The sequence below is a fragment of the Myotis nattereri genome (assembly GCF_964212035.1).
Source record: "Myotis nattereri genome assembly, chromosome: 17".
Classification (NCBI taxonomy): Eukaryota; Metazoa; Chordata; class Mammalia; order Chiroptera; family Vespertilionidae; genus Myotis; species Myotis nattereri.
In genome coordinates this window covers 8,790,852-8,810,204 of record NC_138092.1, presented here as the reverse complement: position 1 = coordinate 8,810,204, position 19,353 = coordinate 8,790,852, and the positions used below count along the sequence as shown (strand labels likewise).

The window sequence follows — 19,353 nt, the reverse complement described above, 5'->3', positions numbered from 1 at the left end:
CAGAGATACCACCACCTCATACTCCTCCCCAGTTATTTCCTTTGCTTTAAAGTAGAAGCTGATAGAACATACTTCAAATTATCTCAGGAAAGACCTTGTGACCTCTTGTAAAGCCTATGATTTTCCCCTTTGGAAGTTTTCCAGTGAGAGAATGGATAGTTCAGAGAGGCTACAATAATCACACGCACAAACATATGCTGCTGTACCTAAGGTCACAGTGACGAAGGATGCAAATATTTCATTAAATGTTAATCCCGACAACCAAGCACAGTTTAAGATAAACCTTCTTCTAGGAATGACCTGCTCTTTGAAAAAACGGATAGCCAAAGTATAAAGGAAGTTAAATGTCACAAAGTGAATGAAACAAACCAAAAGGCTCCAACACTTACCAAGTGCCACTTTCAAATTTGTAATTGACTCTCTCTGGGTCTGAAAACCTGTGATCTAAAAATGAGAACACACACGTCATCATTTTAGCTATTAGAGAGATAGGCGATGGAAGGAAATTCAAAAGCATAGGTGAGGGAGAGAGGGTGGGATCAAACTCTAGGTGTACGTCGTTACAACGGCGATACTCACTGTAAGGCTCTGAAATCATTGCTAAGATTATATTCCCCATATCTTCAACTTCAGAGGCTCCATACCGGGACACTGAACTGTTGTTCTCAAAATTTAAACCTGGGAGGTTAAGTCAAGGAAGCATTTTGGGGAGGTAAAATGAGGTTGCTTCTAACTTCAAACGAAACACACACAGCTAAGAAGCGAAGTAAAATGTACCTAGATGGACAATTCTTTAAAATCTCAGCATGGCTGCATCCCATCAGTTTGGACTTCACCCACACTTCCTGAAGTCTCCCATCTCTCCTACATAAAAATGGCCAAATAAACCCTGTCCTGAGGTACTACCAGCAACAAAATTTGTTTGTTGAGCAGTAGTAAATGCATCAATACTGAGACTTTCGTTGAGTTTCAAACCATGAAGTATTCAACAAAATCAATAGAACTCTTCATCTTATATATCGTTACAGCACACACAAGGCAATGACTATGCTGACATAAAGATGTGGTTATGTCCGTGAAGATCATAAATGACTTTTTTTTTTTAAGTCTAATGTTGGAAAAACACACCTCAAATTACTGATGACGCTATTTTTGGGGATGCTACCTCTACTCAAAACTTCTCTTCTGAAAGATTTTTCGAGTCCCAGAGTATGGCCATCTTGCATGGCAGCAAACGCTTGTCCTTTGAGAATAATTGTGTTAAGAAACAATTCAAGCACTGGCGCCAACACTGGCCAACATAGCTCTTGATCCAGAAAGGAGATTGTTTGGGTAAGACAGGACACGTGGCTTTTAAGAAATATATGGCTCAAATTGGGTTTCAAGGTGGAACCCAAAAGAAGAATTCCATCAAGTCTTATGAATTTGAAATCTCTCTAAAATTATCATGTATCTTTGTAAAGATAGTTACCTTTAGAAGCTAACAGTCATTGAAGTGTTTAAGTTTCAATGCTATAGTCACACTTGTATTATGCATAGATTTGCATCAATTTTATAACATAGTACAAGTCATATAACAATACTGACTGGCCCCGTGTTCCAGTCAGCCTAGCAGTCCTGCACGCCTCCAGCCAAGACTTCACCAAAATGCCATCTCAAATGGAAGACGCCATGGAAGTCATGATGTTCACATTTCACAAATGTGCTGAGGTTAAAGGCTACTCAACAAAGGAGAGCCTGAGAGTACTCATGGAAAAGGGATTCCTTGGATTATTTTAGAAAATCAAACAGGCTGTGGCCAAATGATGGACCTGAACCAGTGCTGAGATGGCAGAGTGGGCTTACAAAGTTTTCCTTTTTGCTAACTGCTAGGCTTACCCTTGCATGCATTGCTTACTTTATAGTGCACATGAAGCAGAAGGGAAAGAATTAGGCAAGATGGAGCAATTACTCCCTGATTAAGATTTCTCCTAATAGTCCTGGCCGGTATGGCTCAGTTGGTTGAGCATCTTCCCATGCACTGAAAGGTCTCCGGTTTGAGTCCCAGTCAGAGCACATGCCCAGATTGTGGGCTCAATCCTAGTAAGGGGCATGCAGGAGGCAGCCAATCAATGTTCTCTCACATCCATGTTTTTCTCTCTCCCTTGCTCTGTCTAAAAAAATATATATCAGCAAAAACATACTAAAAAAAAAAAAAGATTTTCCCCAATAGATTGTTTAAGCTGCCCCACAGCTTACCCTGTTTAAGGATTTAATGAGTTGCTTAGGACCATTAGAATGTGTACAAATAAAATCCCATACCCATTTGACAAGAGAAATGAAAGCCAATTAAAGCCAGATAAGCCTTTTCTTTTTATATTCCTCTTGCCCTCAAAGCACAAACAAAGAACACACCATAATAAATGGGATTTTATCTTTTCTCAAGTTCAAAATGAAAATAGTGACCAACAGGTATATAAAAAATGTTCAACATCACTAATTATTGGAAAAATTGAAGTCAAAAAAATCAAAACCATAATGATCGCCTCACATCTGTCAGAACAGCTATTATAAAAAAGACAACAAATAAGTACTGGAAAGGATGTGGAAATAAGAGTCCTCATACACTGTTGGTGGGACTGTAAACTGGTGCAGCCACTATATGCAAAACTATATGGCAATTCCTTAAAAAATTAAGAATAAAGCCATCATATAACCTACCTATTCCACTTCTGAGTAATTATCCCAAGAATGCTAACACTAATTCAAAAAAATATATTGCACCCATGTTCATTGCAGCATTATTTACAATAGCCAAGATATGGAAGCAACCTAGATGAAAGGATAAAGATGTGGTACACAGTATTATTCAGCCATAACAAAGAAAGAAATCTTGCCCAGCTGGTGTCGCTCAGTGACTGAGTATTGACCCATGAACCAGAAGATCATGGTTCAATTCCTGGTCAGGACACATGCCCAGGTTGTGGCTTGATTCCCAGTAGGGGGAGTGCAAGAGGCAGCCAATCAATGATTCTCTCTCATCTTTGATGTTTCTCTCTCTCTCCCCTTCTCTCTTCCTCTCTCGGAAATCAGTACACACACACACACACACACACACACACACACACACACACACAAATAAAAGACGCAAATTGTGCCATCTGCAACGACATGGAGGGACACAGGGTACCCTGCTAAGTGAAATAAATCAAACAAAGAAAGACAAGTACCATATGATTTCACTCATTTGTGGAATCTTAAAAAAACAAACAAAAACAAAAACACACACCATAGATTTCAGGGAAACAGACTGGAGGGGAAAGGGTTGGAAGGAGAGCAAAAGGAATGAAGGGGATAGATTGTATTGTGATGGATGATAACTAGACTTACAGTGGTGAATATTTTGTAGTGGATACAAATATTGAATTATATTGTACAGCTGAAATAAATATAGGCTTGTATACCAATTTTATCACAATTAAAAAAACTAAAAGAAATAAAATGAAGATAGCCTATATTTAGGGTGGTAGCTATTAGCCTATTTGCCTTATTTTATAATTTTCTGACTGGTATTTTATAAGGATAAAATATGAAGGCAGCTATTAAGAAAAAGTTCTTAGGTACTATTTTACTTCAAATGAAGAGGACATATACAATGTTAAAACAATTTAGAGAGTCCTTGCTGGTTTGGCTCAGTGGCTAGAGCATCGTCAGCCTACGGTCTGAAGAGACCTAGATTCGATTCCGGTCAAGGGCACATGCCTGAGTTGTGGGTTCGATACCCAACAGGGGGCATGCAGGAGGCAGCTGATCAATGATTCTCATCATTGATATTTTTATCTCTCTCCTTCTTCCTTCTTCTCTGAAATCAATAAAAAAAAAAAGTTTAAAAAAAAATTCAGAGAGCTCCATTCCACCAATCATCTGTAGTTAATTCAGTAAGTAATACCCTTTTCCGTTCTCCAGTCAAAATCTCCTTTCCATTTCAACCCCCCTCCTAAGCCTCCTCCTTTCTTCCTTTTCCCAGTAGAGACCCACCCTGCGAGGCAAATTCATTTTTCTCTTGTTCCTCACCAGCTGCATGTCTCTGCAGTTACATATACCACGTGTACAAATGCAGCCATGTGGTTTCAGCTTATCTGTAAAGCATAAACTGTAATCATCTTTAGTTTCCTGGGGTTGTTTTTCTTGTTTGTTGTTTGTTTTTGTTTTTTTGGTAAAGATGAAATGAGATAAAGCAAGCAAGGGCACAAAGCAGGCATTTAATAAGTGATATCCTTTCCCCTTCTTCCTAGAACCACCAGGTGACCAACTTTCCCATTATAACCCATTATTTCATCACACTTTGAGGGTCACATTTATGACTAAAAAATCTGAATTCACCAGATGCCAATTTGGATACTCATAAGGCTAAAATGGTAAATAATTTCTGCAACACACACCTGTGCAATCACTCCCTTTACATCATCCAGTGATGAAATAAATGTGCTGCTCACTGAAGGATTAAAAAAAAAATCAATCCCAGGAGATATTTGAGCAGCAGAACAATGACCACCTATTGGGGTCACTAAAATGGTCACCTGTGGAAAGGCTGTACTATCCTATATAATGAAAGGGTAGGCAATATGCAAACTGACCCTAACGGCAGAATGACCAGAACGACCACTCAACCAGTTACTATGAGGCGCACTGACCGACCACCTCTTGGCTCCTCCCCCACGCCGGCAGGCTCTGATTGCCTGATGGTGAATGGGGAACCAGGGGTGGGTGGTGGCGGGGGTGGGGGTGCAGATCCGGCTGCAGGCAGCGGGGAAAGATGGCTCTGATCACAGGCCAGGCCTAGGGACCGTACCTGCACACGAATTTCATGCACCGGCCCTCTAGTCTATAAATATTTATTAATTCTGTACCACTTTCAAAGAATATGGTAACAGGATAGAAAACCAGAATCAAGCCCTAGCCGGTTTGGCTCAGTGGATAGAGCGTCGGCCTGCAGACTCAAGGGTCCCAGGTTTGATTCCGGTCAGGGGCATGTACCTTGGTTGCGGGCACATCCCCAGTAGGGAGTGTGCAGGAGGCCACTGATCGATGTTTCTCTCTCATCGATGTTTCTCTCTCATCGATGTTTCTAACTCTCTATCCCTCTCCCTTCCTCTCTGTAAAAAAAATCAATAAAATATATTAAAAAAAGAAAAAAGAAAAAGAAAACCAGAATCAAAAGGTAAAGATACTTTGGGGAGATGACTGCCCTAAATTTTCTGTGGAGGAACAGGCGATCAGGGAGGACTACTTTAAGGATCCTTACAGAACAAAGAAAGATTAGCTGTGACTAGCCATAGTTTATCATACAAAACTTTGCTACTGCTGAATAATAGTTTGGACCCTGCAATTCTAGTACAGTAACATTTTCAGCTTTGTCAGCAATGAATGGAGTAGAGAGAAAGATATCCAAGAAATGGAAACCAACCCTATTGGATAAGCCAGTTTCTCAACCTTGGCACTACTGGCATGTAGGGCAGAGATTTCTCTTTGTTGGGAAGGGGTTTCCTATGTACTATAGGGTTTCCTGTAGCCTGCTGGCTGCTACCCACCCTGATTATGGTTAAAAATTTCTCCAAACATTGCTGAATGTCCTCTGGTGGGCAAAACCCACCCCAGGTTGAGAACGACTGGGAAAGCTAACAGTTCCCAACAACTCCACCTTCCCCCCTTCACCATGTATTGAACTGTCAGAGAAAGCTCTCTCATGTTAGAGGCCATTACTGGACAGAGATTTTTAAAGAACATTGACCAAACACCATCTATTTCCTCCTATTTTTGCAATAGCCCTGCCAATAGCAAAACCAAACAGGTGAAGAAACTAGAATTTAGAGAAGTGCCGTAACTCACCCAGTCTCCCAGCTGGTAAGTAAGGGAGCTGGAATTACAACACACCTCTGATGTGACTATGGGTACTTGATTCCCTGCACCAAGACGCTTTGCCTAATTTGTTTTGAGCAATACTTTGTTGTGAGAAGCTTTCTACATGTATATGTAAGGGCCAAGTAAAAGAGAGCAAATGTAAAGTATCCTGTGTAGACACAGATTTGTAGCTAATGAATTATTTCACTGAATTCTACTTTTCAATTAAGAGAATGTTCTCACAGAGATGCAAATTACAGCATAGGGAATATAGTCAATAATATTGTAATAACTGTGTATGAGGCCAGATGGACATTTGAAATGTCAGGGGGACCACTCTGTAAAGCACATCATTTTCTAACCACTGTGCTGTAGATCTGAAGCTAATACAGAATAATACTGAATGCAAAATGTAATTGGGGAGGGGCATGTTCTAGACATTTGTCGAACTTGGTTCCACATAACATGTGCCAACATGTTTCTCTTCAAGTCGTCACACATTTCTAAGCTCCTAAATTTTTAAAAGTCACCTAACCTCCTGCATACCCAAACTACCCCCTTACACACACACACACACACACACACACACACACACACACACACCCCTTCCCCTCTCTTTTGGAAGGTTTGCTCCATTCATAATCTTTACCAGAATTTAACATGAACAAATGAAAGGAAGTAAGAAAAAAGTTTCAGTGGCAATCCTTTCCCCTATCAATTTATAATTATATATTGAATTGCTGCACGTCTGATCTTGAGGGAAGGCAAGATGAGTCTGTGCCTCCTGATTTATGGCTCGTCATGCAACTTACTCATCCTGCCCTTGAGGCAGCTTCAACAGCACCAACAGGCTCAGCCAGCTTTACAGATGAGGAACGCCGTGAGGAAATGAGGAAGGGTAAAGCCATGCAGGTGGGAACAAATCTAACATTTCAGGCTAAAATTGAGCCAACAGCTACAGTTATACAGAGTTTAGAAGTCCAGAGACCTTGCCTCTATTTGAACAAGAGAGTTATTTTCTTTAGTGCCACCGTTAGTGAAACAGATTTCAGGATTTAACCCACACTTTTATTAGCTCAAAGTAGAATCCAGAGAGAGCAATTTTACAAAGTTCATTAGCTTATCCACTCAAAAAAGTTACCTTTTCCAACTGCCTGAAAATGGACAAATTTGTTTATAGAAGGCCCAAGTTTTACTTCTAAATATCTTTTTAAACCAAACCAAATTTTTAGTTAATATCTAAGAGAATCACACATATAAAACAACACACTGTGGAATGATGTTTAAACTATATATTACAATTTAAATATCCTAAGTTATAATTGCACCCCAATTCAAAATTTCAACTCAAAGCCATTTTTGCCCTGCCAGAGACCCCTCAAAAACAAGGGTGTTTCCCTTTTATTTGTAGTATAACACAACTAACTATATTGCCAGGCATGTTACAATAAAATACCTATGGCAATGAATAAAAGAATAGCAAACAAAATATGTCAAGAGAAAAGCTGAACTACTGCTCCAACTAAGAACTGAATTTCCTACAATTATGTAAAGGAAAGAAACAAGAGACAAATTCCCCTGAAAATTTAAAAATAAGTTCTATATTGCCGAAACCAGTTTGGCTCAGTGGATAGAGCGTCGGCCTGCTGACTGAGGGGTCCCAGGTTCGATTCCGGTCAGGGGCATGTACCTGGGTTGCGGGCACATCCCCAGTGGGAGATGTGCAGGAGGCGGCTGATCGATGTTTCTCTCTCATCGATGTTTCTAACTCTCTGTCTCTCTCCCTTCCTCTCTGTAGAAAATCAATAAAATATATTTAAAAAAATAAAATAAAAAATAAAAATAAGTTCTATAAATGATCTGCTATACTTTAAAAGGAGCTTTGAAAAGAAGTCAATCAAGAATGCCTATGTATAAGAACATAACTAGGAGCCAAGGCAAGAAAAATGTCTTTATATCTAGAATAAATGCTGGGAAAATAACCTTAAACTCTATTCCTCAGAAGCTTACTCTTTCCAAGAGGAAAAAAACAATGACATCTACCCTAATAAATTTCTTCAGGAGGTGTTACTGTAAGGAAGCACCACATGAATGTCTAACAAAACTGACAAGTCAATTACATCCTGAAAGAAAAAAGATGGAAGTAAGGACTAATGCAACAAAAGAGACCAAAATTTTACTTTAGAAAAAGCAATTGATATGGGGTATATTAGGGAAGGGAGATTCCATGATAGTAAACAAGTCTTCTAAAGCCGTGTAACACAAAAAAATTATCCTGGAATTCCCAACTCACACTTTACAAGTAAATTGTAATTAAAATAAACCACAGGAAATCGACATATCTCTGAGTGCTGGCCAAGAATATACAGTATTTCTAGTCCCTAACTTATTACAGACCACAAACCAGAGTATTTGCCGATTTGGCTCACATCATATCGATGTGATGCCAAAGATCATTTCTTACCTCTCTAGCTAACAAGGTCACTCCCTAACCCAGCTTAACTGTGAGCTTGGTAAGATTTAAAAATCCCTCCCATACGCTGAAAGGTACTAAGTAGGATTCTCAATCCTTCCTTCACTTTTCAAGCAGGGCAATGAAGCCTTGTGCAATTGCAAAGGCCCAGTTCAATTAGTCAGAACAAATAGGCACAGTAAGAGCGAAATGAACGACACTCACAACACAGAATATTCTACAAACAGAGAAGTGAAATTAACCCTGAAGAATACCTGCATTAACATGCAGCTGAGGCTTTTAAAGGTCTATATCCAGTCTCACACGAAGTTAAAAAAGTTTTAAGGGCAAAGCAATTTAGACATGATCTTAAATCAATAAGGAAGTCCTTTTCAAAGTTCTTGGCAGCTGTTTTTCTTCATCAGAGACACCCAACAACCTGGTGAGGTTTGAAGGATCACAGTCAACCTTGGAGGGTGTGCCGCAGACCAGGCACTGGCTAAGTGGTTGCATACAATGCCTCATCATTCCTTACAACAGCCATGCCCATTTCAAACTGGAGAAACTGAGGTAGAGGGGTGCCGTATGAATTCAACTCTGGAGCCCATGTTCTTAAGCACTCTGCTATATATGAACACCGTTCAAATGAAAAAACAGGCCAATGTCACTGTGTTAGTAGCATGTGCGCACACACACACATATCCTCTACCCCACTGAGAGGTGGTAAAACACATATAAACACAGACTCACACCTCTATTAATCCTTGGATGGGCAGGGAAGAGTGGTTTAGTGATTTTTTTTTTTTTACCCTGATTATGAAAAGCTGCATTAATACAATGGTATCCTATATAATAAAAGCCCAGCGACAGAAAGGCAGAATGACCAGAACAGCTGGTCGACCAGTCGCTATGATGTGCACTGACCAGCAGGGGGCAGACACTGAATGCAGGAGCTGCCCCCTGGTGGTTAGTGCGCTTCCACAGTGGAGTGCAGCTCAGCTGACCAGGATAAACGGCACCCCCACAGCAGGCCTATCCCCATAGGCCATGCCCCCCACTTGTGCACATGCACCGGGCCTCTAGTTTGCTAATGTCAAACTGTACTTACGGATGCAATACCCTACCACTGAATAGAATTTTTACAAAATCAACTTCCTTTTCCTGCTGATTAGTTTAGTATGTGCTCAGGAAGCACAGAATGTAAATTTATAAGGGAGATAATCTACTTAAAATGCCTGCCCCACCCTCAAAAGATCTTTATACATTTTAGAATATTACTCCCTAGTTAACGAGTAGGACTTTTACAACAGATTCAGGATTAAATGCTGGCGGCTCCTAAGTAACAAAAGATAAAACCTCTAAGCCTGTTTCCCCAGCTGTAAGAAGGGGTGCTACCACCCTCCCCTGGGCACTTGTGAGGCTTCTGATGGCATATACAGTAAGCACTCAACAAACAGTTCTTTCACCTGCTCTCCTTACAGCCCATACTTTATTAAAGTAAGTTCTTAGTAGAGGCTTGGCAAGGTGGAGTAAACAAAACAGGACAGGGTCTTGATTAATCCAAGTAAATCAGCTCACAAATAACAAAGCTAACAAAAAATAGGTCAAGGAACCAATTCTATCCAACATTAGGGGGATAAAATACAGTTGCACTTTTTGAAAACTGGGCATAGTCCCACATGCAAAATGTCCTATTACCAGAAGACAAATAGTATTAATTTCCATAAGGGACCTAAGATTATTTCTTCCCCCAAACCAAACAACAGATTACAAGGGCCCCAGTCCCTATCACCACACCCTCACCGCCTCACCTGATTAAGTAAAAACCTTACAAAATGCCACCCACAGTTCACCTACTAAGGAAGTCTCTTCCACTGGCACCGCATAACTCAAAAGGCAGGTAACAACACTGCCACTGGCGTACCTCAGAGGGGCCCAACACGAACACCAGAAGTGGCTTTAGAACCAGCACAAAAGAGGAAAATAAGTGCTAAAATAAGAACCAGAACTGCATTCAAGAAATTCCTAAAACCCATTCTCTTATCAAAGTAGCTACACTTTTTTGTTTACATAGCACCTGATAGTTTGCAAAGCTTTCATTTGGGAATACCTGAGATAAAATTGAGGCTTGGAGAAAGGCAAGTGACTCTCCCAGGAAAGCCAAGCCGCGTATTCGCTTGTCTCTTCCCAGGGGTTGGCAAGAGCCGCCCTTCCTTGCTGGTTTACCTGGTAGAACAGGTAAATCCTTCAGGAGCAAGTGACTCTCCATCTACTTGGCAAAACCACCAAGGATGTGTAATGACCATCTTTACCGTTTCCCAATTTAGTGCCAATTCCATATTACAAAGGAAAGTGTCTAGTGGTCTGAAAGAATAGGACAGCTCTTCAATGCAGGCACTATAGAAATCCTTTGCATAGATAAGGGCAAGTTGATAAGTCAAATTTGGTATAATTGCTTTTGACCTGAGGAATTGCTTTGGTGGCCTGCTCAGGGAAATAATGATTCCTCTGAATAGGAGTCACAAAATAATTGATCACAGTAGCAAAGTAAAACAAAAGCCACTCCTAGGAAAGCTTAATAATATTTCTTACCTGCTAAGTGGGGTGGGGGGTGGGGTGGACACACAAGTAAACATTAATGAACACACTTAAGATTAAAATCCACTTCTTGATTGGTAGTGAAACTATAAATCTAACTCTCCCAATGGAAGCCAAAAGAAACTAGGCTTTAATTAAGCTATTTTTAAAGAAATATAAAATTCCCTAGTTTTTTTTTAAAATATATTTTTATTGATTTCAGAAAGGAAGAGGGATAGAAACATCAATGATGAGAATCACTGAACAGCTGCCTCCTGCACACCTCCTACTAGGGATCAAGCCCACAACCCAGGCATGTGCCCTTGACCAGAATTGAACCCAGGACCCTTCAATCCCCAGGCTCTGTCCACTGAGCCAATCCAGCCAGGGCCCTAATTTTTTCAATGAAGGCATTATTTAATGGCTATGAGATCCTTCCTAAAAGTTCATGTGTGATATGCCTGAAATGGAGCCTGACCTAGCTTCATTCACAACTCATGTTATATTTAATTTTCATCTCCATGGCATTTGAAAAAGAACCACCAACAAAATAGTTATAGAATTAGGATTAAAAGGAATGACAAAAAATAATTGGCACAGAATCCTACCCATTCACCTAAAGGTCAGATAATGCAATGTTTTATTTTTAAAAGTAACATGAACAAGTAAAAAGCCCAGTCTACCATATTTGAAAATGTTGAATAATAAACCCAAATCTTATATATGTGAAACTCTTAAGAAACCAAGAAGAAAAAAATGGATGAACTTTTAACAAGTTTTCCCTAAACTATCAACACATTAAGAAAACCAAAATACCTAAATATAAAAAAATTTGTAGCTATGTAAATTTTTACCAGTATCTGACCTATAAGCACTAGGGAAAGAGTTTCTTTGCTTAAAGAGGAAACTGAATAGTCAGGGATAAAGGATTCTTAACTGCCTTTCCTACTCAAACTATCTTTTTCTAAATTAAGATAACTTATAACAGTTTTCCTCCACTATTTTTTCATTTCTTTTTAGAATGTTTGGTTCTCTCTTTTATGCCAGTGCATCAGATAGGTTAGCATTTGCTATGGACTGAACTGTGTCCCTTCCCAAAATTTCTATGTTGATGCTCTAACCCCCAATGTGACTGTATCTGGAGACCAAGTATTCAGGAGGCAGTTAAGGCCATAAGGAAGGGGCCTTCATTTGTTAGATCTGTGGCCTTACAGAGAAAAAGAAATATTTCCCCCACTGCTCCCCCCACCCATGTGAAACACAGTGAGGAGGTAGGAAGAGCCCTCACCAGAAACTGGCCTCCTGATCTCAGGCTTCCCAGACCCCAGAATTGTGTTAACTCACCTGTCTATGGTATTTGTTACGGCAGCCGGAGTTAACAAATACAAGCATTCAAACCAACAGAACAAAAAGTAAGAATTTTTCTGCTGTCCCAACTTTCTAATGCAATTCTTACAAAGAATCCTCGCAAAATGTGCTTATTCCACCCTTCTCCCAGCTCCACTGGGAACTAAACTGGCGAACCAACAACTAGCTACTAACCAGCTAAAACCAAAACTGAAGCTAACTGCTTCTAGGAAGAAGGCAAATAAAATTTAGAGTTTGACACACTTACAAGTGCTTAGGAAAAATACGCAAACCTTTGTCAATCAAGAAAAGAAATGTTAAAATAAATTAAAAAACCAGGCGTTAGCCCGGCCAGCATGGCTCAGTATTTGAGCATTGACCTATGAACCAAAACGATTCCTGGTCAGGGCACATGCCCAGGTTGCGGGCTTGATCCCCAGTGGAGGCGTGCAGGATAATGATCCTCTCTCATCATTGATGTTTCTATCTCCCTCTCCTTCTCCCTCTCCCTTCCTGTCTGAACTCAATAAAAATATATTTAAAACAAAACAAAACCAGGCTTTGGATTAAGAAAAGAAACACAAACAAAGCCAGGCTTTAGCTCCTGAAAAAGAATGAGAAAGTTTAAGAAGAAACATCTATAACCCACAACTTCCTGAAAGCAACATGAACCCAGCGTCATGACAATTCTCATAGTGGCTTTGGGCGTGTCACCTAACCCTTCTATTACTCAGTAGTCCATGATATGTTAGCACATGACTGCTTATTAATTAGCACTTTAAAGAGTTACCGGATTAAAGATGATGGGTCATTCATGATTATAAGACTTGTGATTATTAGATTTACTTTTAAAGACATAATGCGTTAGATACACTACACCTTGGTAATACAAAATTTGGGGGTAAAAAAACAACCACCTCACTTTATCTCAAAAGATGCCTTATTGCTCTAGTGGAGTTGCTCAAGATAGTCAAGAACAAGTGGCCTTGGAATTGGCATCAAAGAAATTAAGTCTTCACATTCTTCAATTCATCAACCACCAAGAAGACCCAAGCTACTCCCATAATATGAAACTCTATTCTACTCTAGATGTGTTCAACTCACAAAAATTCATCTAACTAAATCACTATCAAAATTCAGCAAATTATAAATACTTTAAAAGATGCCTATAATGGCGCTAGTTCTCATAGCACATAGACAAGTTTAGGACAGGCCATTTTCATCCATACACTGGTAACGTTAAAAATGTTTTAATGGTTTTTTTCTTTTGCGTTGCCATTTTTTCCCTGCAGCTATCCTTTCAAATGATACTTGGGTAACCACTTAAAGGATACACTCTGTCATTGCTGCAACATCCAGTTTATCAATATCAGGTGAGCCAGGGCAACACTTCTTGAATTCTTTTCGAAGATCAAAAAAGGAATAGAAGCATTCAGGCAATAATACATTCTGAGGAAGGACAAGGTATACATCGTTAACTAGATGAATTTAGGTTACTGTTTCCCTAATAACTATAAATCTAAGGATTGAGTGTAAATATATTTTACCACAATTTTTTTAAATTGAATGTTAGGGTGTTTTTATTTTCTGTGATAGTATTGTATCGTATATACAAGTCTCATGGGAAAATTCATCTTAGTTTAAGGCAATGGATTATAATGCTTATGTTCCATTATTCATTCCATTCAAAAACCCTGCCAATGCTGTAATACATTTGGGCTGTTGTATTTTATATAAAATACAAAATATAAATTCTGTTTGATAAAACTACGCTCTTTTGCAACTTGGAATCATTTTAGTCCACTTGTATTTTCAGCAGCAAACCAGCCTTCAGTTCTCCTAAAAATGCGTATGTTCACATGTATACCTAAATACAGGATTCAGCTAGAAACGTAGTTTTAAATACTAGGTTCTAATACTGCATATCTTCTGTACCAAAATCACATTAAGATAGTGAATTCCTGATTACCCGAAAAGAACTATTTTTGTGCCAAATTACAGGGCCACATTACTTTTCCTGACCATTATTCTGGCTATACCTGAGAAGTCAGATTAGACTTCAAAGATGCCATAAATCTCAAAGGCAACGGAGATATAGCTACCTGCTATTCCTAGGTACCACTCTTAGGATTATCATACAAAGCAACTGTCAGGACAAATATTACACTATTGTTTCTTCTCTTCTCCGCCCCCCCCCCCCCCTTACCCCAGGGGACCCTCATTGAATAACTTTTGAAGATTTTTTAAAACTGAATTTAGATTTTTCTTAAAATTTTGAAAACCTCTCATTGTGTTTACTTATTGGGAATTTCTCATTTGCAAATTAGAGAATCAAGGACATAAAGACATTCAATGTTTGTAACCCCTAACATTTATGCCATAATGAATGTCTCGATATAACTTTCCTTTTTTGGATTCTATTACATGTAACCTGCTCATACTATATTTGAAATAGGGTTATCACTGTATTATGGCCAGTTTTCAAAATAGTTACCAAAAGAATCATGAATCCTCACAATTGCTTACAAAAATGCTCACTTAAAAGCTATTATTAATGACAATAACGCCCATATTTAACATAAAATATCGGTTTAAATAGTTGCATCCATTTAAAATGCTGAGTATTTTATTTAGTACTTACAGAAGACATTCATATTGTTAAATTATAAAATAGGCTAAAAGGTTTGTGCAGTGTGAATGCTCCTTGTAAAAATGAAGCTTTTTTTTCTTTACAAAAATCTTTAAGAATATATCCAGATATGTTCATATTAGAGAAAAATACTTTAATATATTCTGAGTGGCAGGAATATTTACTTTTATGTTTTACCATCTTCTCTACTTTTCCTTAACGAATAGAATAACGTTCATTATGATACTAAATTGTTTTATTATACTAAATTAATTGTTTCTGTTTTCTTTAATCAAAATCCTAATACAAGTGACTCAGGAAAATGTCTCTTTTTCTCTGGAGGTTTTCCCATATCCAAGACAGCCTATCTAAAATAAGAAAAACAGCTGTTTCTCTTCAGCCCAACAGGGAAAGGATTAAGCTTTTTCCTACCTCATATGAGTTGCGGGGTGGGGGGGGGGTAGGGGGGTGTGGAATCCTCAAATATGTCTATCTCTGGATCAAGGGTATAGCAATTGGTCTAGCATTTAATTAACAAAAAATACTTCCCCCTTCTAATCCAATAATTACTAAGGTTGCTACAAAGGGAGTGCTTTTCTCAATCCTCAAGATATAGGAACTTGAGTTTCTCCTTCAAACTTTAAAAATTATCACTGTGCATGCATTTCTTCCCTTTTCCCTACTGGAGTAAAAAGGAAGATCTGCACTGACTACTCAGTTGCAACATCAGCTGACAGTCTAAACCTTTCATTGCAAGAATTGCCTCGTACAGTTTCCCTAAAAACATATTACTTCCATCCTTTCAAGTTAGAGCTCAAGCTAACTAAGTTGATCAGATGAACTATATTAGCAAAGATTGGCGACACTGGGTCTGCTATCTATGCCCAAACCCTCATTCTTCCCGGGGAGAGAAACCACATTATATCTACAATAAGATTGTACTTTTGGCACCCCATACTCTCTTCCATTATCAGAAAGATAAGCAAAGGTGAAAAATGGGGCTGACCCTATTATTTTGACACAGGATCCAATCAGTTTTGAACATTTACTTTAAGTCAGAGAGAGCTCACTATACGACAATTAACGTTTTACTGGTTATATGGTAAAGTCTTACTTTTGAAGTGCAAGCTTCTGAATGAAATTATGAGACATATAACTTAAAAAGTTTAATTGGACTTTTTTTCCTTTGCCCCTTCCTTCCTAAAATAAACCAATTTTCATGTAGATGGGAATATTACAGAGTATTAAAATACAGTTCTCTCTTACTTGTAGTTTTAAGTGCCAAAAGTGTAGCTAATATGCATTAGAAAAGACTGTCAAACATTTCAGAAACTTAACATAAACAAAACTAAAACTTTTATTAAGTCACCAAACTTTATCTCTAAAAATTACTGCAATCTCAAACGCCTCTATGAAAGTGCTGTGAATTTTGTATTGTAGTAAAATATACATCACATGCTATGTAACATTTTAACAATTGCAACAATGACTCCCCATATGCATCTCTTCAAAATTGAGAAAATTGGGTAAACCATTAAAAACAACAACAACAACAAAAAAAAAACCTCCAGTCACCAGCCAGCACTCTTACCTTCTTGGAAGCCTCCGGATGCAGGATTTGCCTGACATGAAGCTGCCCATCAGTACAGAGACAGAAAGAGGTTCCTACCCCAATATTTAGTTCATTGCTCACTGACTGGTTAAACTGAAAAGAACAAGACACATGATGCAATTGATGCAGGATTTACAAACTCTGCAAAGTGGCCCCACTTGGCGATAAACAGAGAAAATCGAACTGCCTGCTGCGGAAAGGGACACCGCGGGGGTGGGGGGGGCCGGGGGGCAACTTTAGGAAGACCAGGTTCCCACAAACTGCCCAGCTTCCTTAAATAGGAACGCTTTCCAATCAACCTCACGGAGGGAGAATTCAGTACATGCACCCTACCATCCGTCCGTACCCCCTTTCTGTGTCTACGAAAAAGCCAAGACTTTTAAATCAGAGGTCTCGTTTCATCAGCAGATTGCCTTCAGATTACATCATTCCCTGGTGTTCCTTTTTTTTTTTTTTTTTTTTTTAATGGTTGGCTGTTCTAGGCTTAAGGAAGATGCCAGTTGGGCAATGTGGGTGGATGTCTATACAGACCTCTGGAAAGTCGGGTCACACGCTTCCTGAAACACCCCTCAGAAATGATGACTTTCGCCTTTTATCATGGGCAACCCGCCAGGAGAGCATCGGACTCGCACCTGTGCACAGGTGTTGGGCCCCGCCTCCCAACCTCTAGTAGGTCAGGACCCCGCAGCAGCTGGGGGTTAGGTCACCTCGATTCCAAGGGGACCGATTCCATCTCTTTTCGGTGGCCCAAGAGGCACCCCCGCACGTCCGGGCCCGCCAACCCTCCCCGGCGCGGCACTCGGACCAAGGCCACCGCAGAAGCAATCATGGAACCGGAATCGAGCCCTTGGGAGCTCAGAATCCTGCACCCACGCACGGGGGCGGGCCCCCGGGTGGACACCACAGCGCCCCCTGACCCCGGGCTGAGCCGCAGGCCCAAACCCCTGCAGCGGGCAGGGACGTCGGGGGTCTGGGCCCGGGAGGTGGGGGCGCTAGGATTCAAACCCCGTTCATCCCCCGACGGGTAAAACCCGGCCGATTCTCGGGCCCAGCACACGACTCGGGAAGCAGCTGGAAAGCCAGCGAGTTCTGGCCCAAGACCCCGAAGGGTCCGGGGGAAGAGGAACAGCAACCTGCTCCCCAAAGGTCCGCCCCGGGCGTCCGGCTGGATCCCCACCCACGCGGCCGGCCCCTCCGCCCCGGGAACGCGCGGGGACCGCCGGGCGAGGGCGTGGGGGGCCGGTCCGGCCGGGCCCGCTGCCCCGGACACCTGGGCGGCGGGCGGGCGGGGCCCCCGGCCGGGGCTGTCACCTGTCGGAGGGCTTGGTCCAGCTGCGGCGCCGAGGACAGGTTTTCGGCGTCGATCTTCGTTTCTTCCTTGCAATCCTCCGTCAGCTCCAACTGGTCCGGTCTCACCAGGACTTCGTGCAACTGTCCCACCTCGGGGGAGGGAGGCGGGGGGGCCAAGACGCGGGAGTCAGTGTCCCCCCTCTTCCATGCGGGGGCCTTTGCCCCTCTCCCCCCTCCCGCTCCCCCCCTGGGGCGGCCCGCGCCTCCGGAGGGGTCCGGCCGCCGGAACCAGAGCTCACGTGTCGCCCGCGACTCCGGAGGCGGCGAGGTCGGCGCGGCCCAGCTTCCGACCCCACCCCCATTCCCACCCGGACCGGGGACCCCGGGGGGCTCCACGCGGCTCCGCGGGGCGTCCCGCGCCCGGCCTCCCCACCTGCGCCAGGTTTGGGGGGTTGGGCGGGAAGGTGCAGAAACAGCTCCCCGGCTGTTGGCCAACGAATTCGGTTCCCCCCCGGGTTCTCTAGGCCCCAGGTCCCGCCTCACCAAGTGAACAAACGAGGGCACTTGTTTACCGACCTGGGCTCCCCCCACCGCCGCCGCCAACTTCTGGCCCCGCTCCCGCCGTCTGGGCAGGCGCTGGGGGAACCTACCTTCTTGTTGGCCAGATCCACGACTTTCCATAACAGCAGGATCAGCTCCTTCTCATCCGAGCCCAGCTTGGCCCCCGTGGCCCCAGCAGTGATTCCAAAAAGCACCACCAAGTAGTCCGGAGACGCCGTCATGACGAGAGGTGGGGAGGGGGAGAAGGGGGGTCGGCGGCGGCGAGGCGGCGCGGGAGAGAGGACGGGTGGCCCGGCGCTAGCACCGCTCCAGAAAGAAAAGGAAAGTGCGCCCACCCCCACCCCCCGCCACCTCCTCCTCTCGCCGCAGCCGGAGCAAAAGGCGGTAAGCAGCCACCCCAGCCGACACCTGGCCAGCGCTCCACGCCCTGGGCAGGAAGGGGGGCGGGAAGGAGGGCGCCGCCGACCTGCCCTTTTTGTATTCAGCTGCCGGTGCGTCTATGCAAAGAGCCTCGAGCCGGGCTGCACCCCCGGGAGGCGCGCGCAATGGCTGAAAGCTTTTCTGTTTTGGGATGTGGCCCTACCTGCCCGCCCCTTCCCCCTCCCCCACGTGGTGCAGGTAAGAGACACCTGGCGGCGCCGGCCTATTGGCTCCTTCAAACCACGACGTGGCAGCGGTGGGGGAGGAGGCCGCCTGGGGAAAAGGAGGAGGAGGGGGCGGGAGACAATGGCTGGATGAATGGAGAGGGGCGGCCGGGAAGGGCGGGGGGCGGAGGGGTGGGGGAGACACGCAGGGCGGGAAGAGGCTGTGGCCACCCAGAGGAGAGCTGAGGCCCGAAGGGAAAAGGGTGAGGGGGAAAGGGCGCGGGGGTCACGCCTTTGGAGGTAACCGAGAGGTGTAGGGTTGGAGACATGCCGGCCGTGGGGAACGAAGCCGGAGGAGGACCGGCGCGGGGAGGCGAAAGGAGGCCAGAGGTGAAGCCCGGGTGCGGGGCTGCCCGGGGCG

At 42.6% G+C, this 19,353-nt stretch overlaps 1 protein-coding gene and 1 pseudogene across 4 annotated transcripts in view; one reads left to right on the top strand and one right to left on the bottom strand.

Annotated features, from left to right (window-relative positions):
* ESRP1 (epithelial splicing regulatory protein 1) overlaps nt 1-18,886 on the bottom strand; it is a gene marked incomplete at its 5' end in the record, with an annotated part of 51,937 nt that extends 33,051 nt beyond the window's left edge. Inside the window, 6 exons of one of the 3 annotated variants that reach the window (XM_081111648.1) lie at nt 390-444; nt 580-678; nt 13,591-13,705; nt 16,477-16,590; nt 17,809-17,937; nt 18,438-18,886. In XM_081111648.1, coding sequence (XP_080967774.1) covers nt 390-444; nt 580-678; nt 13,591-13,705; nt 16,477-16,590; nt 17,809-17,937; nt 18,438-18,569 — 644 coding nt within the window. The remainder of the gene's footprint in view (nt 1-389; nt 445-579; nt 679-13,590; nt 13,706-16,476; nt 16,591-17,808; nt 17,938-18,437) is intronic. The other 2 variants (XM_081111649.1, XM_081111647.1) reach the window with 2 other exon arrangements.
* On the top strand, nt 1,648-1,933 carry LOC308533566 (protein S100-A10-like; annotated as a pseudogene). Its single transcript has one exon. The product of its transcript is annotated as a protein S100-A10-like (transcript).
* Nucleotides 18,887-19,353: the final 467 nt, after the last annotated feature.